Raw genomic sequence first — 23,619 nt, 5'->3', positions numbered from 1 at the left:
AATTACAATCAATTACCAATTTTAGATAAGAAAAGAAAGAGGGAAGCGAACCAAAACAGAAAAAATAATTTTCAAATGTCGTACCAGTATATGTTAAAGTTAGTTTGTTCAACACTATCTATTTACTCAACTACAAGTGTTTGTGAGTTGGCTATAAATGTATAACCCATCTTAGCCATTGGAAGAAAAAAATAGCTGGAGTACATTTGAGTCAAAATAGGATACAATACACAGGGGGGGTCACTGGTACAGAGTATATAAACATGCTTCCACACAAATTTTGACAATTTTTCCGAGTAGTTTGCACCCTTTAGGTGCCAACCTCATGGTATCCAAAGAGTCATTTGATAGACTTACCCCATCTAACATTACTTTTTAACTTAACCCAAACTTCCAAACAGAAATTTGGAAAACCAATAGCCATTTTAAAACAACTTCCGCTGCCGGCAGTGGAGGTTGTGTACACGTATAGCGCAGACGTCCACCGGCTGCCATAGAGGAGGATCCAGGTCCCCTGCAGCGCTGCGGGGATCTGGATCCTAACCCTGCTGCTTGCCCAGCAGGGCAAATTGAAAAAGAAAAAACACCCGCCCATCGCCTGGAACTGCATGTTCGGGTGATACGAATTGTGCATCCTTGCGCTAAACCCTGATTATAGGCAGCACCCCCATTTTAAAGACAAAAAGTGTGGCCTATATTCGGGCCAATACGGTATGTAAGAAGACTGCCACGCATAACATAAGAGAAAGATGGATTATTCAAGGGCTAATTTGAGTTGGCTTTAGTGAATATGTAAATTAAACTTCTGTTCAACAAACCTGCACAGTTTATTGAATAGACCAGTTTCTGTCATCCATATATGTTATTGTTGCCTCCTATATTTAGGAAAAACTAAAAAAAATTAAAGGATCATTGCGGTAAATTTAAGTGTGACGTTTTTATTATAAAAGCACAATGGTCCTTCCTTAAGATTAATGGAGAGTGATAGTATACCTGATATACACTATATGACCAAATATATGTGAACAGCCCTCCTAATTATTGAGTTTAAGTGTTTCAGCCACTCATATTGCTAACAGGTATATAAACTCAAACACATAGGCATGTCATCTCCATAGAAAAACATTGACAGTAGATTGGATCATGCTGAAGAGCTCAGTGATTTTAGACATTTTTTGCATTAAGTCGGTTTGTGAAATCTCTGACAAGCTAAATCTGCCCCAGTCCACTGTAAGCACTAGTATTGTGAGATAGAAGCATCAATGAATAACAGTATCTCAATGATGAAGTGTTAGACCATGCACACTCACCAAGCAATATTGCTGAGTGCTGAAAGGCATATTGCATAAAAAATGCCTGTCTTCTATAGCATTACTCGCTACATAGTTCCAAACTGCCTCTAGAAACAACATCATCAACAGCACATTGCACCAGAAGCTTGAATAATTGGGTTTCAATTGTCAAGCAGCTGCACACAAACCCAAGATCACTAGGCAAGCCTCAACTAGAGTGGTAGGAAGTACACTCTTACTGAACTCTGGGATTGTGGAAATGTGTTCTCTGCAGAGGCGTATCTACCGAAAATAGCGCCTATGGCAAGCACTGAAATTGCGCCCCTGTCCAAATATCTAAAACCCATTTATTAGCCCCTGCTGCCCATATATATATAAATATTAGTCCCTGCTGCCGATATATATATATAAATATATATATATAAATATATATATATATAAATATATATATATATATATATATAAATATTAGACCCTGCTTCCGATAGCAGGTATAGATCAACACACAAACCCAGATCAATTGAAATTCACTTGTGATCTCGGCACTGAAGGTATATATCAAATAAACAGAATCAGACATACAAATCCTATATTTGCAGGTATACAGTAATAATATATGAAACGTAGCATCACAGGTATAGATCAAATTAATACATGGAAACAGCATTGCAGGTATTAATCAACTGAATAAGACATATTAACCCTGTATTTGCAGGTATACATAAATAATGTATGGAAACATAGCATAGCAGATATGGATCTACAGAATAACACAAAAACCCAGCTTTGCAGGTATAGATCAATTGGAATTCACATAAAAACATGGCATTAAAAGGTATATTTAAAACCCCCTAAATTACAGACATAGATCACAGGTTGCACACCCCAAAGCCAGCCCTGGCGTCCACACTGCTCGCATAGAACCTGACCAGCACCCAAATTACACACATAAGATTTGCCATCTTTGTCCCCAAATAGCCCAGCACAAGTCAACTTTGTCCCCAAACAGTCCGGCCTGTGCCATCTTTGTCCCATATACACCCTGCCTGTGCCATCTTGGTCCCCAAGGCTCAAACCTCCTGCTAGTGCCATCTTTGCCCTTCCACAATTATACATCTATGATACACACTTTTACAGTCACTCACTAATTCACACTTTCATTCAGACAACTCATCCACACATTAACTCATGCTCTCCCTCATTCAGACAATTCATCCACACATTAACTCATGCTCTCCCTCATTCAGACAATTCATCCACACATTAACTCATGCTCTCCCTCATTCAGACAATTCATCCACACATTAACTCATGCTCTCCCTCATTCAGACAATACATTCACATATTAACTCATGCTCTCCTTCATTCACTCAATGCATGCACACATTAATCCACTCTTTACTTATATCACTTTCTAACCCCTCTCCCTCCCTTATCACTCCCTTATCACTTTCTAACCCTTCTCCCTCCCTTATCACTCTCTAACCCCTCTCCCTCCTTTATCACTCTCTACCCCTCTCCCTCCCTTATCACTCTCTAACCCCTCTCCTTCCCTTATCACTCTCTAACCCCTCTCCCTCCCTTATCACTCCCTAACCCCTCTCCCTCCCTTATCACTCCCTAACCCCTCTACCTCCCTTATCACTCCCTAACCCCTCTCCCCCTTTGTAGTTCTCACCTTGAGGTCCAGCGACGGGAGCACGAGGCTTCTGCCTTCTTGCACTGCTGCTTTGCCCGCTGTTTCACTGCTGAGCGCCTTAATATGACGTCATATTTCGGCGCTCAGCACCGAAGCAACGGGCACCAGCGAGCGGCTTTTAAACACTGTCTTTTTTTTTTATGCGGGGGAGAACCCTCTCTCTCCTCCGCATCAAAAAAATAAAAAAAGACAGCGTTTAAAAGCCACTCGCTGGTGCCGGCACCGGGACGGAGGCAGAGGCCTCGTGGAGGAGAATGAGGGGCGCCGAGGGTAATGTTAATACTACAGCATATAAAGACATTTTAGACAAATGCATGCTTCAGCGGTTTGGGGAAGCCACTTTCCTATTCCAGCATGACTTTGTGACTGTACAAAAAGCTTGGTCCATTAAGACATGGTTTGATGTTTGATGTGGAGAAATGTGAGTGGCCTGCACAGAGCCCTGATCTTAATCCCACTGAACACCTTTGGGATAAATTGGAATGCCAGGCCTTCTCATCCAACACAAATGACCTGACCTGACCTCACAAATACTCTTTTGGCTGAATGGGCACAAATTTTCATGGACACATTCCAAAATCTTGTAGAAGGCCTTCCCAAAGGACTGTGGGTGACAGGTTTTCACATACTGTTAATAATTTAGTGTACATACTGAAATATTTTATTAGATGCTTATTATTAGATAGTAAGGTGGCTTCATATATCGAACAGCATGTTTCCATTAGTATAAATCATTAGGGCTGCAACTAACGATTATTTTAATAATCGATTAGTTGGCCGATTATTTTTTTGATTAATCGGATAAAAAATGCATTTTCTTTTATTTAAAATAATGTAATAAAAAACTTACAATTTACACTTTCATTTCTTTATCACAATGGCATTTCCCTATTCACCTTCTTATTTTACTGACATAATAATAAAAGCTACAAGAACTCAAACAGTGTTTCTCAAACTAGGTTTTAATACAAAGTTATTAGTAAATATTAATTCATATGTTAACTATTTTTCATATTTAATAAAAACTATGAGAAAAAAGCCTTGTTTATATTTTCTTTTATTTACCAAACTGCCCCCAGTTATGCACATCTGACCCCCAGATATGCCTTATACCTCCTATATGCCAGAGATTCCACTGTGCCCCCTGATATGCCACTGTTCCCCCTGATATGCCTTATACTCTTTCTATGCCAGTGATATGCAACTGAGCCCCCTGATATACCTTTTACCCCCAGATATGTCTTATGCCACCCTGATATGCCTAATATCGAGATGCCTTATACCCCCTATATGTCACTGCTCCCCCTGATATGCCTTATAACTTCAAATATGCCACTCGCAACCATTTATGCCTTGTACATCCCTATATGCTACTGTGCACCCTTATATGCCACTCTGCCCCCCATAAATGCCCTGCACCACCCTGAACTCCATTATACTCCCTGATTCACCACTCTGCCACCCCAGATATGCCATTCTGAAATTCTTTATACGCCCTATACACCACTCTACCTCCCCCTATACACCACTCTAACTCCCCCAGATATGCCACTCTGCCTCCCTGAAATTCATTACATACCCATACACCACTATAACTCACCCATACACCACTCTGCCTCTCTCCCCCCTCCCATACACCACTCTGCCTCTCTCCCCCTCCCATACACCACTCTGCCTCTCTCCCCCCTCCCATACACCACTCTGCATCTCTCCCCCCTCCCATACACCACTCTGCCTCTCTCCCCCCTCCCATACATCACTCTGCCTCTCTCCCCCCTCCCATACATCACTCTGCCTTCTCCCCCTCCCATACACCACTCTGCCTCCTTCCCCCTCCCATACACCACTCTGCCTCCTCCCCCTCCCATACATCACTCTACCTCTCTCCCCCTCGCATACACCACTCTGCCTCTCTCCTAACTCCCATTCACCACTCTGCCTCTCTCCCCCTCCCATACACCACTCTGCCTCCTGTCAGCAATGGAGGTTCACAAGACACCAGGGAGTCGGGTAGAGAGGCAGAGTGGTGTATGGGAGGAGGCAGAGTGGTGTATGGGAGAAACCCTCCCATACACCACTCTGCCTCCTCCCCCTCCCATACGCCACTCTGCCTCTCTCCCAACTCCCTGGTGTCTTGTGAACCTCCGTTGCTGACAGGCACTTTCATTGGAGCTGGTAGGAGCTATGCAGATCTATTGTACTTCGGCACTGAAGTGCAGCAGAAGTGAAGGGGAGTAAGGGAGGCTGTCTGTGTGCATCGCGCAGACACCCACCAGCTGACAGAGAGGATGATCCTCTGCAGGAGACCTTGATTCTCTGTCAGCCGGTGGGGGTCTGCACGATGTGCACAGACAGCCTCCGTTATTCCCCTTCACTTCCGCCGGGGCTCCTACATCATGTGATGCTGGCGCTGCATCGTAGAAGCCCCAGCGGAAGTGGAGGGGAGAGGCGGAAGTTGTCTGTGCGCATCGCACGGACACCCACCGGCTGACAGTGAGGGGAATCCAGGTCCCCTGCAGCGTTGCGGGGGATCTGGATTCCAGTGTTATAATCCGATCTCTGTTTGAGGTCGGATTATATAAGGAGAGGAGTTTTTCAGAGCATTTGCTCTGAAAAAAACCTCTTTTTATAATCGATAAAAATTGATTCGACTAATCGATAATGAAAATCGTTGTCAACTATTTTCATTATCGATTATTATCGATTAGTTGTTGCAGCCCTATAAATCATTATTATAGCTTTTTAAGTTTTGGATTCATATACACTACTTGACACTTCCCAAGCCTTTGGTCTTTATTTTCTGTAAGTTTTGGTTGTATTCAAGTATTCTTACAGGTGTTAAGGGATAGGTTTTCCTTAATTTCTAGCTCAGATCCAGAGGGGTAATGAGGCAATTGCACCCTCTGTGAATCGGGACAGTACTGAGTCTCGGATTTACTTTGTTATGGCCCTAGGCTGCATAGAAAATATGCTGAGGATTCAGCAGTGTGAGTTATTTGTGTGTACATGCACCTGGGTATGTTGGTGTGTAACTGATACCCACCTAGTGTATGTCGGTGTATGCTAGTATATGTGTCTGTGAATGTAAGTGTGTGTCTAGGCATGTTAATTTCTGTCCAGGTCTGTTATTATGTTTGGGTAGTAGACTTGTGCACAAGGTCCAAAATAATTTCGGACATATTTTTTACTAATTAGTTTTCTGGAAACACATTTATTTCTTACCAATTCAGATTGTGGAGGAGCAGAGCTGCTTTGGAGAGACCTTTTTAATTTATCAGGTTTTTTTTACATTTATTTATTGGAATGCGAATTTGCAGTCCTATGGGAGCATCTCAATGTAAGAAAGATATATTCTTATATTTTAAAATATATATTTGTTATACATTAACCATTCTCTGCCTCCACTGAATACACATCCATCTTGAGGCATGGGATACATAAAAGGAAGAGCACATTTACAAAGGGTCTCAACTCCACATGGATTATACAGTATCTCACAAAAGTGAGTTCACCGCTCACATTTTTGTAAATATTTTATTATATCTTTTCATGTGACAACATTGAAGAAATGACACTCTGCTACAATGTAAAGTAGTGAGTGTACAGCCTGTATAACAGTGTAAATTTTCTGTCCCCTCAAAATAACTCAACACACAGCCATTAATTTCAAAACGTTGGCAACAAAAGTGAGTACACTTTGGAAATGTCCAAAAGGGTCCCAATTAGCCATTTTCCCTCCGCAGTGTCATGTGACTTGTTAGTGTTACAAGGTCTCTGGTGTGAATGGGGAGCATTGGTGTTATCGCTCTCACACTCTCTCATACTGGTCACTGGAAGTTCAACATGGCACCTCATGGCAAAAAACTCTCTGAGGATCTGAAAAAAAAATTGTTGCTCTACATAAAATGGCCTAGGCTATAAAAAGATTGCCAAGACCCTGAAACTAAGCTGCAGCACGGTGGACAAGACCATACAGTGGTTTCACAGGACGGGTTCCACTCAGAACAGGCCTCGTCATGGTCGACCAAAGAAGTTAAGTTCATGTGCTCAGCATCATATCCAAAGGTTGTCTTTGGGAAATAGACGAATGAGTGCTGCCAGCATTGCTGCAGAGGTTGAAGGGGGGGGGTCAGCCTGTCAGTGCTCAGACCATACGCCGCACACTGCATCAAATTGGACTGCATGGCTGACGTCCCAGAAGGAAGATGATGCACAAGAAAGCCTGCAGTTTGCTGAAGACATGCAGACTAAGGACATGGATAACTGGAACCATGTCCTGTGGTCCAATTAGACCAAGATAAACTTATTTGGTTCAGATGGTGTCAAGTGTGTGTGGCGGCAACCAGGTGAGGAGTACAAAGACAAGTGTGTCTTGCCTACAGTCAAGCATGGTGGTGGGAGTGCCATGGTCTGGGCCTGCATGAATCCTGCTCCTGGGTAGCTACTGGGTTCATTAAGGGATGCCAACATGTACTGTGACATATTGAAGCAGAGCATGATCCCTTCCCTTCAGGGACTGGGCCGCAGGGCAGTATTCCAACATGATAACAACACCAAACACACCTCCAAGACGACCACTGCCTTGCTAAAGAAGCTAAGGGTAAAGGTGATGGACTGGCCAATCATGTCTCCAGACCTAAACCCTATTGAGCATGCTCAAATGGAAGGTGGGGGAGCGCAAGGTTTCTAACATCCACCAGATCCATGGAGGAGTGGAAGAGAACTCCAGTGGCAACCTGAACCTCATGCCCAAGAGGGTTAAGGCAGTGCGTGAAAATAATGGTGGACACTTTGGGCCCAATTTGGACATTTCCACTTGGCGGTGTACTCTCTTTTGTTGCCAAGGTTTCAACATTAATGGCTGTATGTTGAGTTATTTTGAAGGGACAGCAAATTTACACTCACTACTTTGTAGCATTGTTAAACGTTTGGAATTAGTTTGGAATTGCCATTTTCTATTATTTAACACTTGGGTGTACGAAGCGCACTATTAGAAATTGGTTTGATATATTTTTTTTTCTATTTCTGGTTGAGACAACTATGGGGAAGGTGCAGCTGGTGTGGCAAAAGGCGTAGTGTACACAATATCACTTTATTGTTTAATGTTATTTACTGTCCTTTTGTTTTAGATTAAATTCATGGGGCTTTTTAAATTCAGAAAAAACATTTCTCTCTCTGTCCTCCAGCCCTGTCTGTGCAACTGCACCCTGCCCCTGCCCCTGCCTTGTATCTGCACCCCCTGTTTACTTACCTTCTCCAGCCATTTTCTTTTCTCCACTAATTTCTTGGCAGATGGAGAGACCATGCTGGCAGGGAGTGGGGAGGAGAGGGGAGTAAGTATGTGAGACAATGTCCTGCTGCATAGAAAAAAACACAGAAGAAGGGGAGGGATGTGTATACACAGTGCCTACCATAGATGCTCCTCTAAATTATTATTCTATTTCTCATCTTTGTACCTCATTAATATAAGTTGGTGTTTTGGTTGAGATTTTTGAAGATATTAACATTTTTATTTTTAAGTGATCTACGTGATTTTTCAGTATAGATATCTCTGCTATTACAATGGTTAATTATAGCTGTCAGGACATCAAGGCAGGGAAGAAGCCCAGGTGCAGGGATTTTTTTAGTATAGAAATCTCTGGCATTGCAATGGCTAACTATAGCCTTTTTTTCTTTTGCTGTATGATACCTTTTGTACCCTGTCCTTGATTGTTTTCTGTGGAGTATGCTATTACTTAATAAGCAGCAGCTGTTAGACTTTTGGGGCTCTGAATTCTTAATATATGTACCCACTTTGAACCTTAACCACATCTTATGGGAATACTGCCAAAAATGCTAATCATAGGGTGTGTAAGCCTTTATTACTCCAGATAAAGCAACATTTTCTAATTACTGGCAACCATCCCAAAAAATGTGTGAAAGGGAGAAAAACCTTATCCATAGCAGGCAAATGAATGAACAAATTCAACAAAATGTTGATGTTTCCAAAAGTCCAAATGCACAAGTCTAGTGTTTAGTGCGAAGTATGTGGGTCTGGGTATATTAGTGTGTGAGGGTGCCTGGGTATGATCTCATGTATGTGTTGTGGTGTCAGGTATGTTAGTGTGTGTCTGGGTATGTCAGCATATCTGTTTCTGGGTTCATGAATGAGTATGTCTGTGTATGTTAGTGTCTGAGTGTATGTGTTGGTGTGTGTGTCTCTGAGTGTTTTAGTGTTTCTGTCTGTGTGTGTGTTTTTGTGTGTGTATGTAAGTGTCTGAGTGTGTGTTAGTGTAGGCTAGCATGGATGTGTTAGTGCAAATGTGTTTATGCATGGGTAATTTTTTTTTTTTAATTATGTGTACTGGCACCTCATTTTTTTACAAAAAAAAGAACTGATGAGAAGTACTACCATAGTTTGACAAAATCATCTTTACTTTAAAGTTTATCCTGCAGAAACGTCCTTCATCCACAACCTGATTCTCTGGAACTTGCAAAAATCTTGGTGGAAAACATTTCTCTTGTATCGATCCACGTTCAGCAACTTTTTCACTTGAACGATTCCTGTAAAATATAAATATACACCTTTTAATGCATGCATTTATTGACAAGCAGAGGCTCATATGCATATGTATAGGGTGGGTTTCATTCCTTCATACTTTTATTGTTTTCATTCTATTTATCCCTACACTCAAAGAAGAAAGTAGAAGTGTAGCTCAAGGTGTTGCAGTGGATGTAATCTTGGATTTTGCCAAGGCGTTTGGCACGGTTCCACACAATAGGTTAGTATTCAAACTGAAAGAAATTGGTCTAGTTGAAAGTCTTGGGTAGAACATTGGCTTAATGATAGAGTACAGAGAGTTGTCATAAATGGTAATTTCTCAAGCTTGACAAAAGTGTCCCTCAGGGTTCTATTCTGGGACCAATTTTATTCAACATATTTATAAATGATCGTGCAGTAAGCATTGAAAGTCATGTTTCCGTATTTGCAGAAAACACAAAATTCTGTAAAGTAGTACAATGTGAGCAGGATATTACTTTGCTGCAGAGCGATTTAGATAGACTGTGGGGACTGGACACACAAATGGCAGATGAAACTTAATGTAGATAAATGTAAATTTATGCACTTAGGGGTAAGGAATGCACAAGCAACTTACACCCTAAATGGTAGTGAATTAGGGATAACAACAAATGAGAAGGATTTGGGAATTGTTATAGACAACAAACCAGACAACAATGTCAGTCAGCAGTTGCTAAGGCCAGTAAGGTATTGTCATGTATAAAAAGGGGCATCAATTTGTGGGATATAAATATAATTTTGCCTCTTTTTAAATCAATGGTAAGACCACACCTTGAATATGCTGTGCAAGTTGAGGCACCTATTCTAAAGAAGGATATTATAGCACTGGAAATGGCGCAGAGGCAAGCTACAAAATTAATAAAAGGAATGGAACACTTTAGTTATGAAGAAAGGTTAACAAATTTAAATCTGTTTAGTTTAGAAATTTTTTTTAACCGCAACTGGATGAATATTTGCAAAAACATAATATTCAGGGATATAATTTTTAAATTATGGGGAAACAGCTTCCCCATAGGCAGTCAGTACATGCTGGATCCTGGGCATCATAGAAGTGAGATTGCTGTTAGCAATCACACTCCTATCATACCAAGTCAGCCAGTACATGCTGGAATCTGGGTATGCCTGGGCATGATAGGAGTGTGATTGCTGTTAGTAATCATATATATTTAATATAGCAATGACACTCCTATCATGCACAAGCAGCCAATACATGCACATAACCTACAGCCTCCCTGTGCCCTGCCCACCCACTTACACATGCATGCTATCACATGCATATTCATTTATCACAAACATTCATTCCCTCATTCACGTATTCTCATTCATAACCTTCCCCCACCCTTACCTGAACTGCAGATCGTCCGGTGCAGCTCGCAGCTCGATCTCAATTGCTCGGATAAAACAAAAATGACAAATACGAAAAAAATATAGTGTAATAAAGTAAAACACTTTGGAACTTCAGGAAAAAACTTCAATGGTTACACTCACAGTGTGTATGAACCTTTTTAGCCTCCACAAACAACTCCTTGGTATGTGTGTCAATTCATCAATCACATGGACATAGAAGAGAAGAAATTTACCATAGAATGATATCTTTCTAAACCAGTGTACACGCGATAATTGGATGCACTCACATTTAGGTGGATGTATCAGGCGTATCAGATGTAAATCTTGGAGTTGTTATGGTCTTTGGTGAAGTTCTAGATGTGACTCTTATAAGTCCTCAATTTCTCTGAGTCCTGGCATACATAATTATTTTTGGATGAATTTTGGACTAAACCATTGATTGCATTTTTTAACCACACACACTTTACAAGTTACTACTATTGGATTCTCCTGAGCACTTGCACTTTAAAACACTACTATTGGAACACAGAGGAACCACCCGACCAGGACTCAGAGAAATTGAGGACTTGTAAGAGTCACATCTAGAACTTCACCAAAGACCATAACAACTCCAAGATTTACATCTGATACGCCTGATACATCCACCTAAATGTGAGTGCATCCAATTATCGCGTGTACACTGGTTTAGAAAGATATCATTCTATGGTAAATTTCTTCTCTTCTATGTCCATGTGATTGATGAATTGACACACATACCAAGGAGTTGTTTGTGGAGGCTAAAAAGGTTCATACACACTGTGAGTGTAACCATTGAAGTTTTTTCCTGAAGTTCCAAAGTGTTTTACTTTATTACACTATATTTTTTTCGTATTTGTCATTTTTGTTTTATCCGAGCAATTGAGATCGTGAGGTACAAGCCCCCCTAGACAGAAGTCGTGTTTGTTCCAGTGTGCATCAGCCATCTTAAATCCAATTTATACCCACAGTGTGCTCCAGCCTTGTGCAATTTTATTTGGCTAAAATTGTTTTAAATGCTTTGTGGACTGACTTTGTTTCGCTGTTTAAGTAATTTAGTATTGATAGCATGACATATAAAAGTTGATCAAGAAATGCTTTTTCATTATCGCCAAATTAACCCTGTATTAATATGCATTATAAAGCTAAAAGGCCACATTTTCTCTCAGTGAAAAATGAGTGCGGCACACGCACATATACATTTCTGATGAAGTGGCCCACTGCAGAAAAAACTTGGACACCCCTGTTCTACACTCTTAAACCATTTCAAGGAATGTTCTCAGAATTTATTTGGATGGGTAACAAAGCCTATGATTTCCTTTGCAATTCTGAAATATCCAATAAAATCTGGTGGTTTGGCTTCCCCAGACATTAATAAACTAATGAGGCCTGCATGATTTTACGTTCTATTCAATGTAAAATGTAGCCTCCTACTCTGCTACTTGATTGATGCCAGAGGAGGCCCCTGCAGGCAACCAATAGGCTCACTCGCACGGCCTTTTACAACTCCTGGTGGCGAACCTACTGATTTCCGCTCCTGTTAACAGGGAGCAGAAATCCGTAGGTTCGCCGTCAGGATTTAAACTTGGAGCAGGGAGACAGGCCAAGTTGTGTGCAACATCACAAATAACAATATATTGGAGCAGGGAGACCGTGGTCTCCCCAGGCCAAGTTGCACCATCAGGAGTTAAAGGGACGTGCAAGAAACTCTATTGGTTGCCTGCAGGCGACCAATGGGCTCACTCGCACAGCCCTTTAACTCCTGATGGTGCAACCTGGCCTGGGGAGACCACGGTCTCCCTGCTCCAACATATTGTTATTTGTTATGTTGCACACAAAACATACTTCCCCCTGGGGCTAAATATCTTACCCCTCACTACAAAATGTAATGGGGATGTAAACCTCATCAAAGACAGCACCCTGCACCTTATCACAGTGTACTTCCTTTGCCAAGCTCCAGTCCAGCCAGGTCATTCTCATGATAAACAAGAGCTTGGACTTAAGCAATGCCAGAGTCGGTGGGAATGTCTGGATCCACTGCTGTATGATCGACTTCCTGGCAGCTTCCATCAAGATTCTAAGTTGAATTCTATTGCCCTTATATTCTATTGGGATCACTCCCAGAATAGCTAACTCTGGTGTGACATGCCTCAAAGGGAGTTTTAATTGTTTACTGTAGGTAAGCGTGGCTGTTCAAAAAGCCCTGAGGCGGGGGCATTGCCAGAAAAAGTGGAATAAATCTGCTTGAGGGGCATTACACTTCATGCAACTTGCATCCGCCCTAATTCCTGTTTGAAAGAGACGCAGGAAGAGAAATAAGCATGATGTGTAATTTTCAGAAGCATGTGTAAAGGGCAGTAGGTATCACCCTCCTTGTTGCATAGGCCTCCTACATATACTCCAATTCCAAGGTGGGTATGCACTCAAGCCACCTATGCGCCCCCCCCATCCGCAACACAGGTAAGTATTGTGTTTCTTTCATAATAGAGTACACAATTGCTGTTGAGCACACAAGATCTAAAGTCGACTTGATCAGTTTATCCAGTGGGTTATCCCAATCCTCAGGCGCAAAACATTGTTTTTGAACCAAAACGTAGCTATGTACTTGAAAAAGACCCAGTGAACGTACTGAGCACTTTTATCACAATTTATCTTATTTATTTAAAGTGCTTACTATTTAAAAAAAAATTGAATTACTTGAAGTATTAATAAATTGTTTAAAAACGTTTAAATTAATAAGAACGTCTTGAGTGATTATTCTAATAAAGGGGCTAGGACACCGCCTTAAGAGTGTCCATATGTGTCTTTTACGAGCCTAAATTTTTTATTTGGCTCTGAATACGGTGAGCAGCCTGTGTATAGGTTTTAACATTTTCATTTTATGCAGTGATGTTTTTTTTGCACTATGATGTCTCTCTTTGCCTTTTATATATCATACGATACCTGCATTTGAAAGATATCAATTGAAAACCGCTGATCGACCTATGCACGCTCGAATTTAAGTATTTTAAGGTTACTTTATCTATAGATTCAATATTTCATAAGCGCTTGGTTAGAGAAATACTAATTTTTTACTGTTTTACATTTGTACTATTGCATATTTAGTTGGGGGAGTTTTTATATGCACTTTTCAGTTTCTCACCATAGTGTCACATACCTGGCTGCCGGTGCTTCTGGGTCCTCGGACCGGCAGCCGCCGAGGAGAAGGGGGAGACCTCCCACCGTGCCGCGGCAACCGCAGCCGCCACGGAGAAGAGGGAAACCCCTCACCGTGCCGCAGCAACTGCAACCGCCGCGGAAAAGGGAGAGTCCTCCCGCCTTGCCGCGGGAGCCGCAACCGCCGCGGAGGAGAGGGAGACCTCCCGCTTCTCCGAGACAGCCTCCGCCGCCGCGAGGAAGGGGAAGACCTCGCGGTTCCACGCGTCGGTCGTCCTCTGCTGGAGCCAGGTCCGGTCCTGCTGCGTGCACGCGGTCCTCTGCACGCCACCTAATGGCGCCAGCCGGTACTACGACTCCTTTTAGGATTTTACGATCCGCCAATCCCAAGATGGCCGCAAACCGGAAGTGACATAACGGCACTTTGAATTTTTGTCGGGAATTCTGTAATTGATGCCTGGACTTCCTCGGCCTATATAAGAGCCTCAGAAACATCCCAACCTTGCCTTCTGATGGTTGTACCTATCTTGTATAGTGTCTGCTCAGTACGTGTTTCTGTTGATTCCCCGTTACCGACCCGGCTTGTTCCTGTTACCGATTCCTGGCGTTTGACTCTGGCTACCCTCACGACTACCCTGACTTCTGGCTTTCTGACCTCGGCTTATCCTGCAACGATCCTGACTTCTGGCTTCCTGACCTCGGCTTGCTCATTGGCTATTCTGTGCTGGACTTTTTGTGATCTGTCTATTGGACTTGCACACGCTGTTCTACCTGATTACAGGTTCTATTCTACGCTGTGCGTGACAGAATCAGAAGGCCAATATGAGACCTGCATCGGCAGGACAGCAGAGCTCCACGGAGGATCGTTTGGATGGGATGGATCACCGTCTGGATCAGTTTGGCCAAGTTTTCCAGACGTTGTTGCAACGCACCGACCCAGCGCTACAAGGTCCTCCGGCAATTGCGGTTCATCCACCACCGCCTGCACCTATTCATTCTGTACCCGCTCATCTACCTTCCCCCCAACATTATGATGGCGAACCAGCAGCATGCAGAGGGTTCCTGAACCAGTGCGAGATACATTTTGAACTTTCACCTTATGCCTTCCCTACGGAACGGGCTAAGGTGGGCTATGTAATTTCGTTACTCACGGGCACAGCACTGGCTTGGGCCTCTCCACTATGGGAAAGAAATGCCCCTCCGGTTCGGTCCTACTCGGAATTCGTCTCAAGGCTGCGTTCAGTGTTTGACGTCCCTGGAAGGAGGAGTACGGCATCCGCATCCCTGTTCTCTATCCGCCAGGGTTCCCGTTCTCTTCAGGAGTATTCCATCGAATGCCGCACCCTGATGGCGGAGGTCGACTGGTCCAATGAGGCTCTAGTCGCCGCATTCCTGAATGGACTATCTGAATCCCTCAAGGATGAGATCGCGGCTAGAGACCTTCCTACGAACCTGGATGCGGTAATACAGTACGTCTCCCAGGTAGACTTGCATCTTCGTGAGAAACAAGCTCAACGTGAGAGCCTGAGACGACTGGAGAGGGGAGTGAGGGACACTGTTCGTCATTTTTCCCAAGTTCCGTCCTCACCCACTTTGTCAGATTCTGCGGAGGAACCTATGCAGCTGGGGGCAGCTAGACTCTCTGAGCACGAGAAGAGCAGGAGGAGAAGAGAAGGATTATGCCTGTATTGTGGTCTGTCGGGGCATTTTCTCAAGGACTGTTCTAAGGAGGCCGGGAGGCGCCCGCACCTAGGTAGGCTGAGGGGACCTACTATAGGGGTGATTAGGCCATCCCCTGAAACCAAGATCACCCGCATGATGGTTCCGGTTCAACTGGTCTGGTCGAGGGGTTCCGTGAACACCATGGCCTTTCTGGATTCCGGCGCTGCCGGCAACTTTATTGACTCTGAGTTTTGTAGCCGGTTTCGGGTCCCCACCCTCCTCCTCCCCAATCCATTATCCATGGAGGCTATCGACGGGAGGCCTCTTCTTCAAGAGCACATAACTCTTCACACGACTCAACTTACCCTCTCTGTGGGAGTGGTTCACAGCGAACCGTTGCAGTTGTTGCTCATCCGTTCCCCGTCTGTTCCGATTATATTGGGGTATCCTTGGCTGCGTAATCACAACCCTACGATTGGTTTACGAACCAGATTACGGCCTGGAGCAGTGCTTGTATGGACCACTGTCTCTCACCTGTAAAGACTGTTCCTGTGACACTAAGCTCCATTGGAACCTCAATACTGCCAGATCAGTACCGTTGCTTCGCGGACGTATTCAACAAAAAGGAGGCGGAGAAACTACCTCCACATCGTCCGTATGACTGTCCCATTGACCTACTCCCTGGTACCATGCCACCCAGGGGTCGGACCTATCCGCTTTCGGTTCCAGAGACTAAAGCTATGGAGGCGTATATTGAAGAGAACCTTCGTCGGGGATTTATTCGCCGCTCCACGTCACCCGCTGGAGCGGGATTTTTTTTGTTAAAAAGAAGAATGGGGAACTTCGCCCTTGCATCGATTACAGAGGGTTGAACAGAATCACCAGACGCAATACGTATCCCATCCCATTAATTTCCGAGCTCTTCGACAGACTGCGCGGAGCTACTATCTATACCAAGTTGGATCTGCGGGGTGCTTACAACCTTGTTCGAATTCGCGAGGACGATGAATGGAAGACGGCACTTAACACACGATCTGGACATTACGAGGATACGGTTATGCCGTTCGGGCTATGCAATGCCCCAGCTGTCTTCCAGGAGTTCATTAACGATTGTCTCAGGGATTTTCTGCAACAGTTCGTCGTAGTATACCTGGATGACATTTTGATCTACTCCACAGACCTTTCCACTCATCGCACACAGGTTGCTCAAGTATTAGACCGTCTACGGCAACACGGGCTCTACGCCAAGCTGGAGAAGTGCGAGTTTGAGGTTTGCAAAGTACTGTTCTTAGGGTATGTCATTACCCCGGAGGGGTTCGAAATGGACCCAGCTAAAGTACGGGCTATCAAGGACTGGCCGCAGCCTGTGGGTCTGAAACCGTTGCAACGCTTTCTGGGGTTTGCCAACTATTACAGACGTTTTATCAGAGACTATTCTAAGATTGCCGCTCCTCTGACGGTCCTGACCAAGAAAGGGGCCAATACCATTGAATGGCCACCCGCTGCCGTCTCCACTTTTGACCAGTTGAGGGAGAGGTTTACCACTGCTCCGGTACTGCGACATCCAGATCCCCTTTTACCGTTTGTTCTGGAGGTGGATGCATCTGAGACGGGCGTGGGTGCTGTCCTATCTCAGAGGGCCTCGTATAGTGGGCCACTACACCCGTGTGTTTTTTTCTCCAGGAGATTTTCGTCTGCGGAGAGGAATTATGATATCAGCAACAAGGAAATGTTGGCGGTTATACTGGCCCTAGAGGAGTGGCGACATCTGTTGGAAGGGGTACAAGTTCCTACTTTGATCTTAACGGATCATAAGAACCTACAGTACATCGAGACCGCAAAATGTCTTAATCCTCGGCAAGCAAGATGGTCGTTGTTCCTGTCACGATTTCCTTTCGTTTTGACCTACCGTCCAGGATCCAAGAATACCAAGGCTGACGCTCTCTCTCGCATGCACACGTTTCCTGAAGAGGAGTGTCACGAACCCGAGGCGATCGTTCCTGCGACTAAAGTCATGGCTGCTATCCGACTTACCTGTCGTACTCCCCTGTTGGATCGTATTGCCAGTATGCAAACTCAAGCTCCGGTGTCTCTACCTGTTGGCAAGCTGTTTGTTCCTGTTCGCTTCCGGTCTCGAGTCCTCCGTCTTTCTCATAGTTCCAGGACGGCGGGACATCCAGGAATTACACGCACTAAGGAGCTTGTGTCCAGAACTTTTTGGTGGCCGAATTGGGCCAAGGACACTGTCCTATTCGTCCAGTCCTGTACCAAGTGTGCAGCTAACAAGTCTTCCAAGAGACTACCTGCTGGCCTGTTGCATCCTCTACCTCTTCCTTCGACTCCGTGGACGCACATAGCCATGGATTTCATTGTGGACTTACCGAACTCCAGAGGTCATACTGTTATCCTTATGGTTGTTGATCGCTTTTCCAAGATGGCTCATATGATTCCGTTGAAAAAATTGCCCTCTGCTGCCATGTTGGCCGAAGTTTTTATACGCGAGATCGTCCGTCTCCATGGATTACCCACCGAGATTGTCTCCGACCGAGGTTCACAATTCGTAGCACGCTTCTGGTGTGAATTCACTAAGGCCTTGGGTATTACTCTGGCATTCTCATCCGCGTATCATCCACAGTCCAACGGAGCAGCGGAGAGGGCTAATCAACACTTGGAGCAATATTTACGCCTGTTTGTCAATAACCACCAGGAGAATTGGGTTAATCTGCTACCCTTCGCTGAGTTTGCCCGCAACAACTCCGTACAGGAGTCCACAGGAGTGTCGTCATTCTTCTGTTTGTATGGTCTGCATCCACAGTCCTTTCCCGGAACGTTCCCTGCCTCTGCGGTTCCAGAATTGCAGGAGAGATTGGCTACCATACGGTCCATGTGGTCTTCTGTACTAGAGGCTTTGCAACAGGCAGACGTCAAGAGCATCAGGCAAACAAAAGACGCTCCAGGGCTCCTGCGTATTTGCCTGGAGAGAGGGTCTGGTTGTCTACCCGGTATCTCAAACTCAGGGTCACTTCCATGAAGTTGGCTCCACGTTTTATTGGTCCTTTTCCTATTATTCGTCGGATCAATCCAGTAGCCTACGAACTTCTCCTACCTCGTACCCTTCGGATTCCTCGAGTCTTTCATGTTTCGCTTCTAAAGCCTCTGGTGTGCAATCAATTTACTTCCACAAGACCTACTGTTCCGGGGACTTCTGGTGCAGATCCACCTCGGCGTTGTCCTCAGATGATTCTGGCCACTCGCAGACAACAAGGGAGCGTGCAGTATCTGATCCACTGGAGAGGTCTTGGTCCGGAGAGTCGTTCCTGGGTACCCGTGGCTCGTCTCGATGCTCCTCGTCTGGTACGGGTCTTCCTCGCATAGGAGACGGGTTGGTCTTGCCAAGGGTCGTCCGGTGGCCGCCCCTTCAAGGGGGGGTACTGTCACATACCTGGCTGCCGGTGCTTCTGGGTCCTCGGACCGGCAGCCGCCGAGGAGAAGAGGGAGACCTCCCACCGTGCCGCGGCAACCGCAGCCACCACGGAGAAGAGGGAGACCTCCTACCGTGCCGCGGCAGCCACAGCTGCCACGGAGAAGAGGGAGACCCCTCACCGTGCCGCAGCAACTGCAACCGCCGCGGAAAAGGGAGAGTCCTCCCGCCTTGCCGCGGGAGCCGCAACCACCGCGGAGGAGAGGGAGACCTCCCGCTTCTCCGAGACAGCCTCCGCCGCCGCGAGGAAGGGGAAGACCTCGCGGTTCCACGCGTCGGTCGTCCTCTGCTGGAGCCAGGTCCGGTCCTGCTGCGTGCACGCGGTCCTCTGCACGCCACCTAATGGCGCCAGCCGGTACTACGACTCCTTTTAGGATTTTACGATCCGCCAATCCCAAGATGGCCGCGAACCGGAAGTGACATAACGGCACTTTGAATTTTTGTCGGGAATTCTGTAATTGATGCCTGGACTTCCTCGGCCTATATAAGAGCCTCAGAAACATCCCAACCTTGCCTTCTGATGGTTGTACCTATCTTGTATAGTGTCTGCTCAGTACGCGTTTCTGTTGATTCCCCGTTACCGACCCGGCTTGTTCCTGTTACCGATTCCTGGCGTTTGACTCTGGCTACCCTCACGACTACCCTGACATCTGGCTTCCTGACCTTGGCTTATCCTGCAACGATCCTGACTTCTGGCTTCCTGACCTCGGCTTGCTCATTGGCTATTCTGTGCTGGACTTTTTGTGATCTGTCTATTGGACTTGCACACGCTGTTCTACCTGATTACAGGTTCTATTCCACGCTGTGCGTGACACATAGCAGCTTATTAACTATTATTGGTTATCTCATATCTGTTATTTTAAGTGCAGCCTTTTTTACGTCTTTTTGATCTGTATACGGATTAAAGACTACTTGAACATAATTTGATTTTCTTTTTATCTAATATAATGACAGCAATAATGAATAACTCTAGAGATTCAAACTTAAGTCTTGGACATGGTCAGTCGTAATCTAATTGCTGGTTCTTTTTTTCTGGCAAACCCAGATCCTTTCAGGAGCTAATGTCTGAGTACAAAATAGACCACGGTGTATGATTCAAAACTCTTTTAATTGGAGCTTAATGTTATTTGCAATTAATCTCTCCAGGTCTTCATTTGTCATATTAATTTGAAAAAGACATAAGAAATAAGAAATATAGAATGTAGCAAGTTAGTAGAACATTTCATATTTAAAAAATCGGTGGTCTAAATTCAATGACTTTGAATTCTGTAAATCAATCATTTTTATTCTGCTCTATGCTTATGAAAACATATATATTTTAAATATTTCCACAGTTGAGAAAGTAATACCGAGAAAGTAAACATACAGAAAAATATTTTGCTTATTTATGCACTGTAAAATAAATATGCATTTCCCCCTCCCTGTATCATATGTTTTATGAACTAAAATTATGATTTTCTCTTATACATTTCCTCTTGCAAATCATTTGTAGGAAGTCTATTTTTGGCACAGAATATTACAGGAGACCTTTACAAGCTTTACCAGATTAAATCTAACAGCTGCTGGAAGAACATTTCAAATGGTCTGTGGAATGTAGCATTTGTGTACTGCATTTGCATTAGTGAATGAGAACATCATTTGGAACAGTTGTCATTTGAGCAGGTAATCCTAAAATAGAACTAACGGCATGTGGTCAAATAGTTTAGCACAAGTAACATCAGACACATTTCATCCCATTGCAGATGCAACAGAGTATTGAGTTTAATGGTACTAAATAGGTATTGCAGTATAGGTTATTATGGTTTTACCTTGTGAATGGATACATGATATATATACATATACTGTATATACGTAACAATCCAAAAAAAGACCCTTTGGCTAGATAATCACCTTATTCAATAACAGGTTTATATAACTTACAAGTCTAATAAGATAAATGCTGCAGTCAGTGGAGGCTCCTCCATAGGAGCACATGCGCACGTGAACCCCCAAGCGCAAAAGGAAAAAAAATTGCAAAATTAATCCAAAAAAATTTTTGATTCATTTTGCAATTTTTTTCCTTTTGCACTTTGGGGTTCACGTGCCATGAAGCCTCCTGTCCCCTGATGTAGCCTGCCTATGCCTCTTCCTATCGCCCCTATTATTATTTATATGCCCCTATTTTGCTCAATTGCTGCTGTGCTTGCTAAAGCGTCGGCTAATCTCTGTTCGCACAGTAAAAGCTGTGCGAACAGGGGGAGGAGGTCCCAGCCGTCAGCTCCCAGCCAACACACTCCCCGCCCAGTCCGGAGTCTCCCCGCCCTCCCTAGTGTCTGACCTCAATCCCTGCAGTCACTCTAACGATTGACCCTGCCCCTTTCCTGATAGTTGCTGAGCAGTGTGGATGCTAACTGTGAGTATAAAATTAATATTCGGGGTGCTGAAAGTTAGGGGAGGTGGGGGTTAATTTAGGGGCAGTTATGGTTAATGGGGTGTTTAGGGTTAAGTTAGGGCCAGTTATGGTTAATGGGGTGTTTAGGGTTAATTTTGGGGCAGTTATGGTTGATGGGTGTTTAGGGTTATTTAGGGGCAGTTATGGTTAATGTGGTCTTTTGGGTTAATTTAGGGGCAGTTATGGTTAATGGGGTGTTTAGGGTTAAGTTATGGCCAGTTATGGTTAATGGGGTGTTTAGGGTTAATTTAGAGGCAGTTATGGTTGATGGGGTGTTTAGGGTTAATTTAGGGGCAGTTATGGTTGATGGGATGTTTAGCGTTAATTTAGGGGCAGTTATGGTTGATGGGGTCTTTAGGGTAAATTTAGGGGCAGTTACGGTTGATGGGGTCTTTAGGGTTAATTTAGGGAAATGTATTTTAACCTGTACATTAAGTAGTAAATGTACATTTAATTTTCAAAATGTATATATTATGAACTTCCATTGGAATTACCCACCAGCCGCCACTGGCTGCACTCATTTTATCACCGCACTCATTTACTTCCATGTTCCTCTAGCCCTTTTTAACCTTGGTCACATATTTCTGCTTTTATACGAATCATTTTAAGCATTCCAACAGACCATAAGAATGAAAAATAATGCAAAAAAAGGAAGGAAAAAAGACACCAAAAACAAATACCAAATATTAGATACAACATAATTTACACATTTATCAAAATTATCTCACCTTTATACTCATTCACATTGATTGGTATTGTGTGTATTAAATTAATTAAGATTATTCATCTTCAATTGCGTCACCTGCCCTATACAAAACACCAATATACATAATTCACATAAAGTGGTTTAACCAGAGTTGCAGTCACCAGGGGGAAAAAACCCTTCCCCCGCTGTGACAAATATCAAATGTTTACATTTTGCCAAGGTGACCATCTGATTGTAAACAGACAACCCCTTTTCAAACAATTAACGTAACTTAGCTGTTCTGCTAAAAAAATGATCAGCATTAGCTGACTAAAAGGAATGAGAATCTTAAGACATATAAGGCCATCCTTAATACTGTTCCTCCATACATTTCTGACCTCATTAGCAAATACTCTCCTACTCGATCCCTACATTGTTCCCATGGGCTAAGGCTCTCCTCCTCACTTATCACCTCTTCCTTTTCCCTTCTACAAGATTTCACTCGAGCTGCCCCATATCTCTGGAATCTACTCCCAAGGAACCTTCAGCATTCACCCTCCCTCCCAATATTCAAGAAACATCTAAAAACCCACTTCTTCAGAGAAGCATACCATCTTAGCTGTTAGAACTTCCTTGTCATCGATACAACCACCACACTACCTCTCACCCTTTCTCTGTGCCTTATGTTTGTCACCCCATTTCCCTCTAGATTGTAAGCTTGCTAGTAGGGCTCTCCACCAAATGTATCGGTTTGTCTTAGTCTGTCAATTCTTGTCTTGTCATATCCCTTGAATTTATGTATTGTATTAAGCGCTGCATAAACTGTTGGCGCTATATAAATAAAAGATAATAATAATAATAATAATAATCTTCAGGCAAATGAGCGAAGGATATTAAGTGTTTACATTTTGGTAAGAAGGACAGTTTGCTTGTATAATCCCTAATCAAACAGTTGGGCTACTAGGCTGTAGCTCCCTAATTTCTAATTGTTTCTAAATATTTTCTTATATTTTATCTAGATTTACGCTATTTTGGGCCCACTAGGTGTCACTGGTCTGAATCTCAATTTGGGCTATTCTGGCCCAATAGGTGTCACTGGACTGGATTTCAATTTAGGCTATTATTTTTTTGGCCTAAGAGGCGTCACTTGTCTGGATCTCAATTTAGGCTATTATTTTTTTGACCTATAGGCGTCACTGGTCTTGATCTCAGTTTAGGCTATTTTTGGCCCAATAGGTGTCACTGGTCTGGATCTCAATTTAGGCTAATTTGGCCCAATAGGTGTCACTGGT

At 43.8% G+C, this 23,619-nt stretch overlaps 1 protein-coding gene across 1 annotated transcript in view; it reads right to left on the bottom strand.

Moving 5' to 3' along the window:
- The window catches only part of LOC149282555 (myotilin-like), a 91,649-nt gene that overhangs the window by 34,764 nt on the left and 33,266 nt on the right, over positions 1-23,619 (bottom strand). Inside the window, exons 5-7 of the mRNA XM_089498056.1 lie at positions 19,546-19,578; positions 15,005-15,020; positions 9,408-9,522 (exon numbers count right to left, since the gene is read on the bottom strand). Coding sequence (XP_089354182.1) covers positions 9,408-9,522; positions 15,005-15,020; positions 19,546-19,578 — 164 coding nt within the window. The remainder of the gene's footprint in view (positions 1-9,407; positions 9,523-15,004; positions 15,021-19,545; positions 19,579-23,619) is intronic.

This window comes from Sceloporus occidentalis, unplaced genomic scaffold (genome assembly GCF_023333645.1).
Source record: "Sceloporus occidentalis isolate IW3139 unplaced genomic scaffold, rSceOcc1.0.p SCAF_112, whole genome shotgun sequence".
NCBI lineage: Eukaryota > Metazoa > Chordata > Lepidosauria > Squamata > Phrynosomatidae > Sceloporus > Sceloporus occidentalis.
This window is presented reverse-complemented; position numbering and strand designations above follow the sequence as displayed.